This window comes from Amia ocellicauda, chromosome 4, assembly GCF_036373705.1.
Source record: "Amia ocellicauda isolate fAmiCal2 chromosome 4, fAmiCal2.hap1, whole genome shotgun sequence".
NCBI classification, from domain to species: Eukaryota; Metazoa; Chordata; class Actinopteri; order Amiiformes; family Amiidae; genus Amia; species Amia ocellicauda.
The window spans coordinates 10,370,072-10,386,967 of NC_089853.1; the positions used below are offsets into that span (position 1 = coordinate 10,370,072).

The window sequence follows — 16,896 nt, forward strand, 5'->3', positions numbered from 1 at the left end:
AAAAATCTGAATTCTTATGATAATTTTTATTCAGATGACTTTATATGTAGGTTTTAAAGCAAAATTATAACTAATATATACACTGGTTTATTTTCAAAGCAGTGGCTTTAACAAAATATTTGTAGAACTCTTAAAGGATGTCGTGATTAGCCTCTGATATAAGTGTACTATGCCAAATTGAATTATTTAAGAAATAAAGCTGTTATCTAAAAATATTTCAGAAGGATATGTCTGATGTGAAGTGCAGTGTAATTAATTCATGTGATGCTGAAAAAATATACATTATGGAGCATCTGATTAAAACAAAAACAACTAACCAGACAAGGTATTTGGACACAAACAAAATGTATTGAAATATTGACTCACCTTGGATATTGTCTGTATGCTTCACTCAAAACTTTGATGTTCCAGTTACGGCTGCAGAGACAGCTCTGTGTCACAGATTCATGAAGAAAGGCATGGGGACCATTGAGTGCAATTACTTATGTAGCCTGTCTGTGACACACTAATTGCACATCCGTACCCCTGTCTAGGTATCCTAGTTACAGAAGCCATGGGTGATGTCATGGTAGGGTTGTAGTGTGTGAGAGCATATGGCATACTTTCCTAGAAGGACCATTTGCACGAGCAAAGCTGGTCAGGCTGATCATTTTGTCCCCAATAGTGCTGCCAGTTAATGAACATTGTAGAAGTAGCTGCACTTTGCATGTCTTCATACATATTCAGAAAGATGGAGGTTACTGAGACGTACCTACTTCTCAAATATAATATTATACACTGCTTAAAAAAGCGTAATTTTTCCAATAAGGAGGCACTTGCAGAAAATCGTAAGTGCACCTTTTTCATATATATTTTGAAAAATCCACTTAATATATACATTTTTTGACAAGGTAGTTTTAGAAAATGTATGTGCATTTTCATACTTGACATTAATTAAGACATAGAAGAGTTAAATGGTAATTAAGCAAGTTATGTAACAAAATGCATAGCAATGTAATTTTTTTATTATATCTTATATCTAAGATAGTCTGAGCCCATTCTACCAGGATGATCATAGGTTTTTACTTGAGTCTGTTACAAAATGCATTGATTAATAAATACAGTGGGGAAACCATTTTAAATTATAGAAGTGTAATACACTACTGTATAATGGACAGCATATGGCCATATTAATATAACGTTTACTATCCATCTGCATTAACACCTAATAAGGAATAAATACAGAAGTGGGGAGTTTTTTTAAAGACCCTGCAGATTGAAGGGTCTTCTAGTGCACACGTGCATTTAGTAGTAGGAATGAAACAGTCATTGAAACAACAGCGCATGCGTGAGTGAGACCGTTGCGAATTATTTTACCACGGATAGAAATACATCGAAATACATATATATATATATATATATATATATATATATATATATATATATATATATATATATATATATATATATATATATATATATATATATATATATTAAACATACTATATATACTAAAACAAAAAAGTCCAGTGTAGAAAGTTTTGAAAATGAAATGTCATAAACAGGACACTAAAATATGTAGTCAAACAGGATGCTTTTTTGTTGTTAATTGCGTTTCGCTTTGTTTAAATAAGGTGTTGAATGCAACTGTGTCTTAAAATTATATGTAATCGTTTTTAGCGTCACCTCCGTCGAGCAGGCAGTGCAGACAGGAGCGCAAACTTGCACAATCCTTGTAGGGAGAGGGTAACGCATGGAGACACCAATTTGTTATGCAGCAACAAGACCTCGGTGCGTGGCATAATTAGGAACAAAAGACCTGATGAAATATGTGAGGCATCTGATGGGTAGATGCGCTCTAATGAGTCCTTACTGATGCAAAGAGGGAGCGCTTCTGCACAAAGCAGGTGGGTGGGTCGGCCACCTTCATTACCATTTCAAAAGGCAGAACCTGACGCCCTTTCATTGGCCAGGTACGACCTGCTGAAGCCACCGCGCCATCTGCGGAGGAAACCGTGCGACATGCATGAGCTCATTGTCCTGCTCCCTTTGAGGAACGAGGGGTCCCAAAGATGCCCAGCCGAGGAGACACACTTGGGATGCGGGAGGAGAGTAGAAAGCTTGCGGGGGAAAACTTAGAATTAGTTTACTGGAAAGCAAAACTTGATTCAAATTGAAAGACGGGGATTCAATTAATTTCCTTGTAGGATAAAGGGGCGATAATGCATTAGCCACTCTTCTTGTGTTTTGATAAATGTACACTTCTGCGCAAAACGAGGGGTGTGCAACATGCTTGATCAGTTTTTTTTCTGCACAATTCAACCCCATATAGCATGGAGTACAGAGTGCTAGCAATTACATTTTTTATGTATTTCTGCATGAAACCAATTTGAAAAGCAATTTTCAGTGTCATCAGTCTTTTTTATTTAACCAGAGACTCTTGTTGTCCTGCTATCTAGTTTCAACAAGAGGAATACAAAAACCTTTTAATTATATATTTTAAAGGACATAAAAGACAAAATGGGTTGTGAACAAAGTAAAAAATAAAATAAATACTTGACCTGAATCAAACCAACATCACACTTAAATATTTCCAAAGAATGTACATATGCATGAGTACATTTTATTTGACCATATTTATTTTAAAAGCCTTAAGCACTAATATGTGAAGGCTAGTCGACAATTAATATGCAATGTGTGCAGGTTACCTATGCTGTCTTCTCTTAACTGACTAGACAAAACAAGTTTAGTCCACACTCCCCTCTGCCACTGCCACAGTGCACACCATACACATTCGCTTCATACAAGGCCGAACAGCAGGTTTCCTTGTCATTTACAAGGTCAGTGTGGGGGAACAGAGTGATGTGGAGATCAGAGCAACTGCTGACACGACAGGATGCATCTCTGTATGAAGCGTGTTTCTGACCAAATGGCATCCCAGCAGTTATGGCAGCCGGGCTGATTGATTGGCCGTTGTCTCAGAGGTGTCGGTTGAAAGTTTATGGCTTGGGGTATATTAGTACACTATAGCTAAACACAGAGATTATTAAAGTTGCCTAGCTGTATTCAAACCGGTCATTTCTGTGATGCAAACCCTCTCGCCATTCACTGGCATAAATGGCATCAGTTTTGACTGAAGTTATTCTGATTTAAGTAAAGAACCAATTTTCCTGTCCTGTTAATGTTATTTTGAAGGGTTTCTGCCAATGCATCTGTGTGACTTCACACTGAAAAACAGGCCTTCAGTCTAAGGCCTCCCGCAGGCTCAGGCCTGGTACCATTCTGTAGTCTGACTGAATGGAGCTACAAATCATCAAAATCAGTCAGGAGGTTGCTTATGCAGTTAGGAGGCTGCAATGTTTGCATCATTCCTACAGACTTCTTTTACCAAAGAGCCTTTTGCAATTTACAGTTTGTAAAATGATCAGTGATCTAAAGACTTAAGAAATTGGCCAGATGCGATTATTGGATCATTAAGCACAACAGGTCCAATGGCCTCCTCTTGCTTGTAATCTTTCCATTCGATGTTGTAAATGTTGGACTGGGACTGGGCAATTTAACAATACCTTAGGCACATAAGGGATGTATCAAGTTTATTTTCCTCCAGGGTACGGTGCTGCCGCCGTGACAGATGGAGATGGCAGCATAGACATTTAATTGTGGTAACTGATTTACAGGTGCACTGAAATGTGAAATTCACTATGACTTCCTGTTAATACCAGTGGGATCGATCTTAATTAAAAATATTCCCCAGCTAACAACAGTGAGAGCATATTGATTTCCCACCTGTACCCAGAAGCAATGGAAAGAGAACTATAAGAGTTATTTCCTGTGTGCTGCTTATTCTGAGTTCTACAGTCATGTCCCTTTATGATATTTACAATAAATAATGCAGTCACTGAAAAATTCTCTCTCCAGTGGGCCATTGTGTTCCTGTTCCTCTTCACTCTATTAATATTAAATTATTGTTATGTGAAAAAACAAAACAACTAACAATAATAATTTAAACAAACAAAATCAATCTTTGCTCATTAAATACATACCAGGGGATTGCCCCATGTGTGTCCCCTGGCTCTCCAAAGGCCTTCGCAATAGAAACTTTGTCATTAATGTCAATATTTCCGGATCAACCTGCGGACCACGGACCACCTGGAGGACTGTTGTGGACCACTGGTGGTCCGAGAACCATAGTTTGAGAACCGCTGTCTTAAAAGGATGTACTTATACCTCGTCTTATGGCACCAAACAAGACTGCCAAAGTAAATATGCAGTCTAGCTGTTGTTTGTGATGTGTCAGTAAAGATGTTTGCTTCAAGAAACTGAGCTACATCTCTAAAAATCTCTAAATCAAACAGTTTTGAGTGCTTGTGTCCATAGATGTAAACATTGTATTAATTTAGTTGCCTGACTAGTGTAAATGGAGGGTACACCTCTGAGGGCCCCTCCTTCTTGAAAATGGAGTGCACTCAACAGACATACCATTTAATTTGCAGTGTTCCACTTGCTGTTTAGAAATACATAATAGAGCCTGTTACTGGGCCTAGGTAAGTGGCCTTTTAAATCATAGTTTAAAACTTGGACAACAAATGGACTTCTTGTTTCCCTCTAATTGCATATCAGTAATACTATATACACAGTACACTTCATTGTAATACGTTCTCTATAAAACATCAAATCACAATCAGGTCCTATATGACATGTATAAGCATTTAAAAAGAGCCTTGAGCCCCATTATTAATGGCATTGAAAAAGCAAAACAGACCATTAAACCAAGCTATGTGCATTTAAAAACATCTGCATCAGCATCAATTAACACGTTTATTCAGAAAATGTAGCACATAGCCTCCCCAGGCTGAAGTGTCATCTGACCTACTTTATCAACATGATAGGGAGGAACAATACTGCACTGTAAAATGGGCATCGACTACTGATTTTATTTATCTGTGTTATGTGTGCAATAATTCCCATTAGGCACAACAATGACACCTCTAACTGACCTGCACATCTACCTTCCTTCTTGTTTTCCATCAGTTTCATATCCTAGGATTTGTGTGTCTAGGGATTCCCGATTCCTTTTTTTCCCTGGTTAGATTTTTGTTTATGATTTTATGAATGGGTACTATATTAACTACATACTACAGTGGATATTAAAACCAAGCCCTTAGCATTGCCACTAAAAGCAGACATCATTTTTTAAACTGCAATATATTTTTTCAGTCTGCAAGCTGAAGAGCAAACTGAATTGAAAAAAAGTGAACATAAAATAATTCTTGCTTTATAATCAGTGTAATTCATATTTTTAAAAAGTGCATTGTGTTTTAAAAGACTGGTCCGTAACAAGATTCAAATATATTCATGTATATTGAATTAATATACTCAATAGAGAAATCAGATAAGGGTTGCACATACAACAAATTATTTCTGAAATTTGAAAGGACAACCTAAGTACATTACAAGGGATAACAACAACCAAAAAGCTAGAAGTGCTAAAATATGGCACCAGGAAGAAAAAAACTGCAGAAAGGAGGATCAATTCGTCATTATTATTAGATTGATTGCAGCCCAGTGGGCAAAGAGGCCAAGTGATTACACTTTCACAGAATTTGGGGTTGTTCCAAACCTTTGAATTTGACTTTGGGGTGAAGGTTATTCTCAGACATGGACCAAGTTAAGTCAGACATTCAGTTCTTCAGCAGTGGTGCCTTTTGTACTTTGAAGTGTAGACCATGGGGAAAAGTAAATGCCACCCAAAAGCAAATAAGAACAATCCTATTGGAAATACTGACTTTAAAATGTTTTGTTTGTGAAGGGTATTTTCACAGAGTGTTTTAATGCCAAAGTAGAATCTACTTGTTCTGTGGAGAGCAGCGAGTGCCACTGGGCAACTGGCCTCCTGGGATTGGACAGCATGTCTGCCCAATGGCGCAGCTGGTTTCCTGTGGCATCACAGCCCAGATAAATCTTCCCAATGGCATCATTTTTGCTTATCTTGTCGTGGTCCCACACAGAGATCACCACCTGCACTTTCTGGAAATAAGGATAGTGAGGGTTATATTCTGCAAAATAAACAAAGCAAACAAACTAAAATAAATACATAAATAAATAATGATCAATTAAGGAGCAATGTGCACTTGCTCTGTCCTGCAATAAAACAAAGGGCTAAGTATGCAGCATGTGTTGTCAAAAATATATACGGTCAGTCATTACATGGAGTATGGATGGGGAGTAGACCTCACAGCTTCAAATAGAGTTTAGGGTCTCTGTCTTTTTGATGGCACACCAGCACTTATAGATAATAAAAGCCCTTTGTGTTTCTTAGAAGATTTATGCCAAGCTTTCTGATCAAAGGTACAAAACCAAAGAAGTCAGCACCCAATTTCATACAGATTGTAACAGAAAACTGATAAAGGGCTAACAGGCAGGTATGGTTGTGACACTGGGAATGTGAAGCACATTGCAATGACTTGTTTTAGAGCAGCAAAACCTGCCTGATTGCTGTAATCCCCAAGATTATTGTTTTGAGAAGCAGAGAGCACATTGAAGGCTAAAAGGCACTTCAGCAGCACGATGCATTGTAAACAGCAGGCAGGAGAGATTGTGGCCCGGCTTACTTGTATTTGATCAAACGACACATCGAAAGTGAAAGATTCATTGAAATAAGGGTTTAATGTTTTCTTTTTCACAGAGGTTTTCTTTTTCTTCCACTTCTTCTTGTCCAAAATTAGCTGCACCTTCACAAAAGGATCTGAAAAAAAAAAATAGAATGGAATCTCTCATTTAAACACATTTATGTAATTATGCCTTATAGTTCTGTGCCTTTCAAGACTGATATCACTTCTCCCCTGTTTTAATTCTTTATTTGCAAACACTATAGGTCTTGCTAATAATTGACTGTGGAGAACCAGCCTGTAGGTAGCTGGTACTGGTGATAAGCTCACATACCATACCTTACTTTCCCTAACATTGATCTCTGAGGTTTGTATTTTTTTAGGAAAAGAAAAGGGTGCTAATCCAATTACTTCAAAGCTAAAGAATGATTTCAGTGAAAGGAGAAAAAAAGCATGAAAAAAGAGCAAACCTCCAATGAAAGGTGTTATCAATGGAATGTATTTACTTATAACTTATTTTAGTTGTTTCTTTTATTTATAACCAGGTAGATTGCCTAACACTTATCACATATTCATAAGGTGGTTTAAACAGCAGCAGCAGCAAAACAAGGAAGGAAGAAGACCAATAATAAGATGATTTTAAACCCTTTAAAAGAAGGTTGTTCTTTGTGGTATGGGCTATAGGTAACAATTGGACTCTCCTGAATAAACAAACTATCTCATACCAGGATATTACAGCAGTTTTTAAAGTTTCCCTTAAAAAGTCCTTCTCCAATGGTTTGAGTCGGCTCACCTGAAAAGCCCCCTGTGTCCATCTTTTTCAGATTCTTAGCCTCCAGTATGACGACAGTCAGTTTGCTGGCCGTGGGAACATATCGTAAAGAGAAGCAGATATCCCCCAGGTTCTCTTGCTGGAATGTGAAACAGTGACATAATTGGACATATTTAAAACCGTACAGTTCACCCTTGTTTTCAGTAGGGTGCAGCCCCACCCTTGACTTCATTGGCAACTTGAATCTTTATTCTGAGCTGAAGCGGGAGGGACACTGTGCCATTCCTCCCATAGCGTCGTTTGTACTACAGGGCATGAGTCTGGACTCTGTAGCCTCTACATTATTCACCATGCAGGACTCTGAGCAGGAAATGAAACGTATTAAGTGCCATGCACCTTGAACCACTCTGTCACATTTGTTCCCAGATGTGTGACCTAGGCCAATATTCAACATGGATTTTACACCAGTTCATTTGCACCAACACTTTTTTCCAAATTGAAAAAAATAGTATTGGAAGCTAACATGTGTACGGTACAGTGCATACACTTCCATTTAAAGAAGCAACATATTTTTATGTTTTTTGTTTTGGAAACAGTGGCAGTAGTTCCAAATTGGTATAAAACTCTTGACTGACCCATAGTCCTCTTCTCACACACACACACACACACACACACACACACACACACACACACACACACACACAACCTTCTTCATAGCACATAACCTGTGATGTAATCTTTTACCAGCTGATAGAGGGTTGTCTTTGCCTTTGTTAATAAGCTGTATACTACATGGCGAGGGCAAAACAGGTGTTTGAATATGAAAAATGTATTTCTCCCCCATTTGTTTCAATGTTGATTTAGGGAACAACATTCACCAATGGCAATCTGAAACCCACTTTACATGTATTAATTTGCTTTTGTGTTCTACACAAACAACTCGATTGATTGATTCATTTTTTTTTCTACCTCAAATTTAGATGCCTCATTTAGGTCTTTCCACTCTTCAATCACGTGGTTCCAGTCGACAGCGCTGAGCTGCAGTCTCAGTTCTCCCATGATGTCGTGCTTAGAAAATCTATTGAAGTCATACACTTGCATTACCAATGTAGATTCATTGAGTTCTGCCTGAAGAACCTGAGTAGAGTCCACCCCAGCACCAAAAATAAAGGTATGTTAGTAAAGTATGTTGTTGTTCTGCTATAAATAATAAAACAATACAAAAAGCAAAACAAAAAGCACTATTTTACAGAGACATTATATAATTTAATAGTAAGTATTGTGAATTGCAAGATATCACACAAGTCCCCAATACGTAATAGGTTGTGAAATAAAGTACCCCAAATATTTTACATTGGTTATAATACTGTTTTGGTAATTATAGAATAATAATAATAAATAAATAAATAAATATATATATATATATATATATATATATATATATATATATATATATATATATGAAGTTATCTTTCACCATAAAAAGTGTGGTATACGTTTGTTGCAGAAGACGTTTTCTGAAGATGACCATTTGTATCTGCAATACTGTAAATGTGTTGGCGGGGGGGCTCTTCTTACCTGGAATTTGAACTGCTCATTAAAGGTCGGGTTGAGAGTTTTGCGAAACACCTTGGTCTCGAATGTCTTTGACTTGTTGGGGAGCACATACAGTTTGACGTAGGGATCAGAGGTTCCACCAATGTCCATAGCTCTCAACTCTGTAGCTTCCTTTACTCCCACTGTGAGCTGTGGAGAGAGACGCACAGGGAGAACTTTACGCCAAAGATCAACTTTCAAGGCAGACAACACGTGGGGTCCTAATTATTCCACAGCCCAGCCCTTAGTTGACTAATTAAACATAAACCTTATTTTTTAACTGTTTTAGTGAATAATTAGATCAATCAACTTATTAGGGGCTCAGAGGGAATGAAAATTAGATGAGCCTCTGGTACAAAAGATCTAGAGTTTAAGAACATCGAAAAAAAATTCCCAAGGCAGGTTGCTCCAGGACAGTGAAAGGGTGTAACACACTGGCCATGTGGGTGCACTGGTCTAGAGTTACAGGCTACAGTGAGTGTGGAGGAAGCTAAGGTAAGAGTCTCCCATCCATATTGATGGGTCTGTCCAGTGTCGTAGCCATGTAGTTCATGACAACCAAGATCATTTAACTCAAATACTACATTTAATAAAACCTTAAATTCCAATTCTGCTTCTAGCTTATTTGAAAATCCTGCATGGCAGCCTTACGCCTCGAATGTGTGAAATGTACTACAGTGACATCATCTCCTGTACAGTAAACTCTCAGATAAAAAACTACCTCTGAGCTCTGCGTATTGTAATCCAGCGAGTACAGCAACCTTCCCCTTGGTTTATCTGCCGAGCCATAGTCCACATCATCCACATCTGGTTGGACCTGAATTATACAAAACCTTCCAATAAAGATCACACATAACACTCAGGATTTGGAAAACAATCTGACTAACAGTTTCTGATTAACCATGATTTTCTCCCCCAAGGAGCTTCAAATTCAAAATGTAATTATTGCATCTGTAGGCACAATAAAGTTCTTTACCACAACATTGCACAATCTGCAGGAAATAAAGTTGCTTTTTCATATTAATAATTTCCCAATAGACCAACTAGTATGCAAGAGACACATCTCTGCTGTATTAAAGGTGAGCCTCAGGTACAGAGCTAATCCTAACCAAGATGATAGGTGGGTTTTGTGGTAGTGGCGAGAAAAAACTGGGTTTAACAAAAATCTCCTTCTTCATAAATCATTACAAACCATTTTAGACAGTCCCACTTTGAAAGCAGACAGAGACATATACATGGCCATGCAGGCACAGAATACTCTGGAGGTGAAGTTGCTTGAATTAATTCAGAGTGGGGCTGCGAAACAAAGACAGCGACTAGATTGTTGTGGGGGGGGGGAAGTGCATCCCTGTGTTAAACCAAGGCCGAACACCAATTACCAACTGAAGTGGTACAATTATTTCGAGAATACAAGGTCCAGAGGTCAATGTTGACGTGAGGGGAGATTCTACACCCAGCAAAACACGCATCCAGCTCAGAGGGAGTTACACTGTCTCACCAAGTTGGCTGTGGTGGAGCCATTTACACCCTTCAGGTTGATCTGCTCATCTGTCTTCTTCTTCTTCTTTTTCTTCCCTCGGCAGCAGCATTTTACACAAATGCAGAGAATGCAGATTACAAAGATGAGGGCTATGGCAGCTGCAACTGCGTAAATAGCCCATCTCGGCACTGGAGAGCAATAAAAAGAAAGGGAATCGCAGTTTCATTATTTGGAGCAAAGATGATAGCTTGCATATATATTTATTTGCTAAAGTAGGCTTTTATGAAACCTAAGTGTTAATTACTTAAGAGAGGTTAAACATTTTAATTTTATAGTCAGTTATTTTTTGTTCACACACAATCAAACAACAGCTGGAATTTCAAAATGATTGGCCAGTCCTAAACACAGGTAGGAACCCATCACATCTGGGATTATATACGTAGCTGAAAAGAGCAATAGGGATCCTACTAGAGCAATCCAATTATGAACTAGTCTGCATCATGTTTGTTATAATATGCCACAAGAAGTAATCCAATCACACACTGGTAAAAGTATCAAAAGGGTTCAAGATGTGTCAAGGGTGGACATTGCGAAAATAATAATACTGTGATATATCAATTAGTGTTTTGTTTTGCCTTAATGTTTTCCTTTTGTGAATTCCTAATAACTGAACTAAACACAATACATATTTGCATACGAGCTGAAACCTCTCTCAGGTACTTTTCTCAGTATTGGTCATCTCCACCTCCTCACTTCCTCAAGATGACTTATGATTTATTTTTTCCAATTTGTTTGGCATAAAAGAGTTAGCAAACGGGTGTGAGAGAGAGACCACAGCAGAGACAGAGCTGGCAGAAGAGGTCGATGCGATTCTGTACTTACATGGAATTTTGTTTAGCAGCTGATTGATGAAGTCGGGGGCAGCAGTAGTGGTGGTGTTAAAGGGTTTAGTGGGTGTGACTGTAGCAGGACTGTGACTGGTACTGTTAGTTTTGGATTTGGTTAGTACAGCCATGATTTGTGATCTAAGAGATAAAACCTGAGAGAAAAGTGAAGCACTTATTTAAAACAGCAGTTCCAGCCAAGTTACACCTTTTATATTTGAGGGTTTGAAACTGGTTTGATTTTTTAATATACATTTACCTGTAATAACACAGACGTTTGTTGGCGCATACACAAGTGTTTTATTAGAATGTATAGGATTCAATACATAGCACTAGTGTACAGAAATCTCCAATGGAGAGAGGCCCTTTTCCCCACAATCGATTCAAAACAAAAAGGTTGCAAACAAGTACAAAACAGTTACCACTTATATATGGGGTAAAGAGACAGAAAGCAGAGGGCCAGCATCGTAATTTAATTAGTTGTAAACACATTTTCTTTAAAAAATTCTGATACATGAAACATTGTCCAGATTTGCCATTTCTTATATGTACAGCTGCTGCCACTATTTCAATTCCAGTCCCGTAGCACTCTCTGCTGGTTAGAATCAATCTATTGCTCGGCTATGAATAAAATGTGCAACACATGCCTGAGTATTATGAAGAGATGAGTTTGTCCTTCACAGGATACAGAATTGCGTAGTACAGATCAAAATATATTTTGACATTCATCTGTTGCAGCAATTTAGTGTGCTGTCTTCAGTCTGAGCTGGAATCACACTTTTGAATTGCCCAAAATGTGTCCAAATGTGCAGGATTTGGTATGGTTAGTGTGTTAATTGTGTGAGTGCATTTTGAGCAGTGTGTATTTCCTGTGTGTAAAAGCCTTCTAGGGAAAAAAAAAATAAGTGGATTGTTAAATATGACTGAAACTCCCATTAAAACAGAGTGTTGGGGGGGGGGACTTTGGTCTGGACTTCAGAATTTCCAGCAAGATGAAAATGTACACAAAAGCACTGCTCCTTCAGCGCCAGAGGTTGTGCAATGGGAGTTTCCTTGTCACATTTCCTTACACTTAGTTGTTACGGAACGCAATTGGCACCAAAAGGAAACTTAGTCCCCTCCATAGATAAACAACTGGAGGCTACTGCTAACAGCAGGACTTGCTTGCTATTAAAAGTGGGTGTACTTCTGTCTATTAACCATTTGATTACTGTGTTATGGTTAAGACCTGGAAGTTAGGTTAACATGTTGCCAATGAAGCTAAAAAAAGAATCTGTTGCAGTTACCCAGAGTTAAGAACCAGTAAAATCTGGGAGAGTCAAACACAGTCACTCGGTCACAGAAACAGTTTTGTTTTTGTAGGCCTTTATAAATATCTGGAAAACTACATCCATTACTTTACCTCAACACATAATACTATAAGATCATGAATCAAACTAGGACAGAAACTAATTCCATACAATATCCAAAAGAAATGAGAAAGACCTATGATATGCTGTGAAACGACATAATACAGAAAATGTCAACCTTGTAGGTAACCAGAGATCAGTCTGTGCCCACAGAGTAGTTTATCAGTATGTGGAAAGCTGCATTTGAACTCTTTCTTTAAACACACAAAAAGTGCAGCCCAGTTAAAACTCCCATAAGGGGATTCAGTGAATCTTTGGGCAAATAAACTATAAGGACAGTTCACCTCATGAGCGCAGACTGGGACAAAATTAAACAGAGAGAATTGAAGAAATATTCCGGTATATTTTGGCTCTTGCACCCCCATAGCACCATCACACGAAATAAGTCACAAAATTCACTTACTTGTAGACAAAGGGATTAATGCAGGAGACAGCAGGCTGGGATGGCTCTGTGTGTTATTGTATCTCAGAGCCAGACTGTCCCCCTGATCCCAAAGAGGACTTCCACATCACAGGGAACTAGCAGCAAGGAAGGAAGTGATTTCCTCCTGTGGAAGGCTGGCGAAGGCGCTGCACAATGCAATGGGCAAAAACCGATTAAAATCTGAGCAAAACCAAACTGCACACTGGACTAATGAGAGTTTCCTAATGGGCTTTATTACAGCAAAGGGACGTTTTAATTGTTTTCTGCATCGTGTAAGATGAATTATATAGCATCTAAAAGAAAATGATTATTATTTAGCAGTAATAGTAGACATAGGCTGCTATCTGAAATACAGAACAGCAGTTTGATCTCAGTGCTTACAGGGTAGTTGTTGGTCAACTTGTTTGTTTGGGTCGTGATATGATGCAGTAAAGGGCCTGGGCTGACAAGGCCAACTGAAAGCCAGAGGCATGCAGAGGATATTGCTCAATGCTCAGGTAGATTGTATGAGTCACAATGTATCCAGAGCAAATAATCTATTAGGGCTCTATTTCTCTCATATTTAATCATATTTTAAAAGTTGTTTAGGGCTGGCTTCTTCATTGTATCTGAATAAATAAGAATTGAATTTAAGAATTGTAACTACTGGCATTAAATAAACACACCAAATTCAATTTAACAGGACATGCATATTTAACATGACATTGAACAGGATAGAACTTTTAATACTCACTTTATTGTAATAATCAACTTTTCACAAGGCTGTGTACCCGACAATTGAGAATATGTCAATTTATAGTTTAAATAAATAAATACATTTATATACAAATTATTAAAATGATAATAAATGTGTTCATTAGAAATGAACATGAGGCACAGATATAGGCCTACATTACTCTGCACGTCAGAGGCCATCTTTCTCACATGTAAGAAACCACAAAGGGCAAACAAAGGGGCGATAACTAAGTGGGCAGGGTCTGTAAATAGAATGAGTAACACAAAAGAATGACAGAGGTTGTCATTAAAACTTAACCATGTGCATTCTTACCCCACGAAATGACAGATTGTATTCTGAAGATAGCAACAGCAGCGGGAATAAGAAGCTTAATTTGCCCAATTACTTGGCAGTGTGCCTCGTACTCGAGTGCCATCTTGATGATTCTGTTAACTGGGTTTTAAAAACCTTTAACTTTTGCGAAACAAAATACACCTTCTGTCATTATTCAGCCTTTAAAACAAAGATCACAACAACCACTTCAACAAACTATCCTAACACGGATGTAAACTGTAGCTTTATACAAATATTACAGTATCACCCTGCATTGAGTGTGGCATTGCATGTGAAGGAAGAGCGTATGCTATATTTACACTGTCTGAAGTTGGCTGCCTTTAGTTTGCTCAGGTATTCCCCCACCTGATTATGTTTTCAATAACAGTACAATCTGAGGTGTAACCTACTGCTGTGCAATGGGAAAAAACGACAACCTATAGTTTTTTTCCTTCTACTTCCCCGCCAAAGTATATTTATTATGGGTGTTTCTTTGGAAATTCTTAATGGTTACGAGTTTAAAGACCTAAGGGATTCTTGTATGCTATAAAACTGGGGGACTAAAAAAAACTCTCTGTACAAAAACTACAGGTTCTATTATTAATAATAATACCACATTAAAAAAATATATATTATTAGTTATTATTAATAATACTAATACTAATAATAGTACTCACTTGCCAGTGTTTTGCTATGTGAGAAATCAGAAATCAAACTTAACAAGGAAAAAGATCACCGTGTTATTTTCAATGTGATTATCCAGGGGTTCTTGGGTGCTTCTAACTTAGATTTCATGTTTAGGACCACCAAAGATAAGATCGAGCCTAATATCACACTTTGGGGTATATACCTAGACACTTTCAAAGGCCAAGAGAAGAAAGCAAAGAGCATCTCATCTCAATCTGCTGCCATTTCTTTCAGAAACCTTATCTTAAATTACAGCCACCTTGAACACACACTGCATCTCCTCCCAAACATCTGCAGACAAAACTGACTAGTGTGAACTAGTGTCAAGTGATACAGCTTTAATGCCAACAATGCCAGCTTTCTCAGTCAGTCACAGGCATATCAGAGTGTATTTAAAGCTCAACTCAAAAGTGTACTTGATATGGAGATTAATTAGGGAGAACCGTCAGGAATCTCATCATATAAGAATACCCCACTCACAATCAAATTAAGTTATCAATTGCCCTTTTCTCTGGGAAGTTTTTGTGCAAAGTTTTTTTGAAGAGATAAAAGTACCATATAAGCAACCATATAGCTGTCCTTATATAATAAAAATACATCAGACAGTTAGTCTGCCTGTCAGTATGGAGTTCCACTCTACCTTATATAAATAGGAGATTTAAATTAATCCCAAGGAAAACACAAATGTCCTAGAAAGATCACATATTTTAGATTATAATGAGGACTCAAAGCTGCCATGTATATTTAAAAGTATGTTTCAAATTATTAATTCTAGCTTTTTCAGTCAACAAACACTAGGCTGAAGTTTTCCCTTGTTTCTGACATAGGCCTCATACATTTGTAGTGAATAAAAGTGATGAAAAACATAATTGTCCTACCTTATTTCTGATAAAAAAGAATCCGACCTTTGTCTCCTAGCTCCTGGGGACAACAGGGCTCCAATACTCAGATTACTTCATTGTGTTTCAAAGCTTCGTTTTCATCTCTAAGGCACATTGTGAACAGTAGCTAGGCTAAATTGACACCTAACAGGATTTTCAGCTCCAGCTTATTTTGAACAAGTGCAGCACAGCAGTAAACCCCCACCTCACTTGTACAAGTCACCCTGCACACAGCCTGCTGCCCAGAGCACATCCCACTGGAATGTGTGGAGCTCCTCCCCACTCGACTGGTCGGGCAGGAAAAGTCCAGCTTGGAAACTTGGAGGCATGTGCATGAAGGTTTTGACCCTGCTACAATGACCCAACAGATCAATTCAAGTTTGCTTTTTGTTTTGTTTTTTAATTATCATCCGCAACACACACAATGGATATATGGATTCACTTTTGTCCAAGGGACCTTGTTTGCAGGGGTGCGGCTTAGAAATAAACATACAGGTGCACATAAGCTGCAGAGAACAGAACAGCACTACTCTGTCACAAGCTACAGTGCGCAGAGAAAAGTGAAATTAGCTCATCAAATATCAGCCTACAAGATCTACAATATCTTCATTCTGGATGCTCTGCTGTGAGAAGACAAGAAGCTGCACTGTTTTTGTTTTTTGTTTTTTATATTTTCAAAGTATTTCGAGATATTGAGACGAGAATGCAGGAAAGTGTATTTGCCTTGGCAGGGAATGGACTTCTAACTTCAGACGTTTTTATTTTTATTTGTTTTTTTTTAAGTAGAAAACCAAAGCAAGAACGAAAATATATTGTTTTTGTTTAGCACTTTAGGAAACAATTAGAATATAATAGATTTCCAAAAAGAAAACAAATGTGCCGACTATACTAACAACCTAGGACGTAAGGCTTCTATTGTTTACTGTATATTTCCTATACACTTGTGTAAATTGGAATTTGTAGATTGCATCATGTTTTGAACTGTACTGTATTATTGCACTGTATATTGTTCTTAAATTGTGTAAGTCGCCCTGGATAAGGGCGTCTGCTAATAAATAAATACATACATACATAATTAAATGATTAAATAATAATAATAATAAAAATATAAATAGATGTTAATGTTTT

At 37.7% G+C, this 16,896-nt stretch overlaps 1 protein-coding gene across 2 annotated transcripts; it reads right to left on the reverse strand.

Moving 5' to 3' along the window:
* Positions 1–2,586: 2,586 nt before the first annotated feature.
* On the reverse strand, positions 2,587–15,996 carry syt8 (synaptotagmin VIII). Of its 2 annotated transcripts, XM_066700978.1 has the most exons (10): positions 15,766–15,996; positions 13,132–13,298; positions 11,318–11,474; positions 10,454–10,623; positions 9,677–9,772; positions 8,938–9,105; positions 8,329–8,496; positions 7,381–7,498; positions 6,591–6,724; positions 2,587–6,006 (listed from the first exon to the last, which is right to left on the reverse strand). In XM_066700978.1, exons 3-10 carry the CDS (start codon positions 11,448–11,450, stop codon positions 5,767–5,769), a joined length of 1,227 nt encoding a protein of 408 aa, XP_066557075.1. In that variant the 5' UTR covers positions 11,451–11,474; positions 13,132–13,298; positions 15,766–15,996; the 3' UTR covers positions 2,587–5,766. The 2 variants fall into 2 exon arrangements, with proteins under 2 accessions (XP_066557075.1, XP_066557076.1); XM_066700979.1 differs by lacking the exon at positions 11,318–11,474.
* Between the last annotated feature and the right edge of the window lie 900 nt (positions 15,997–16,896).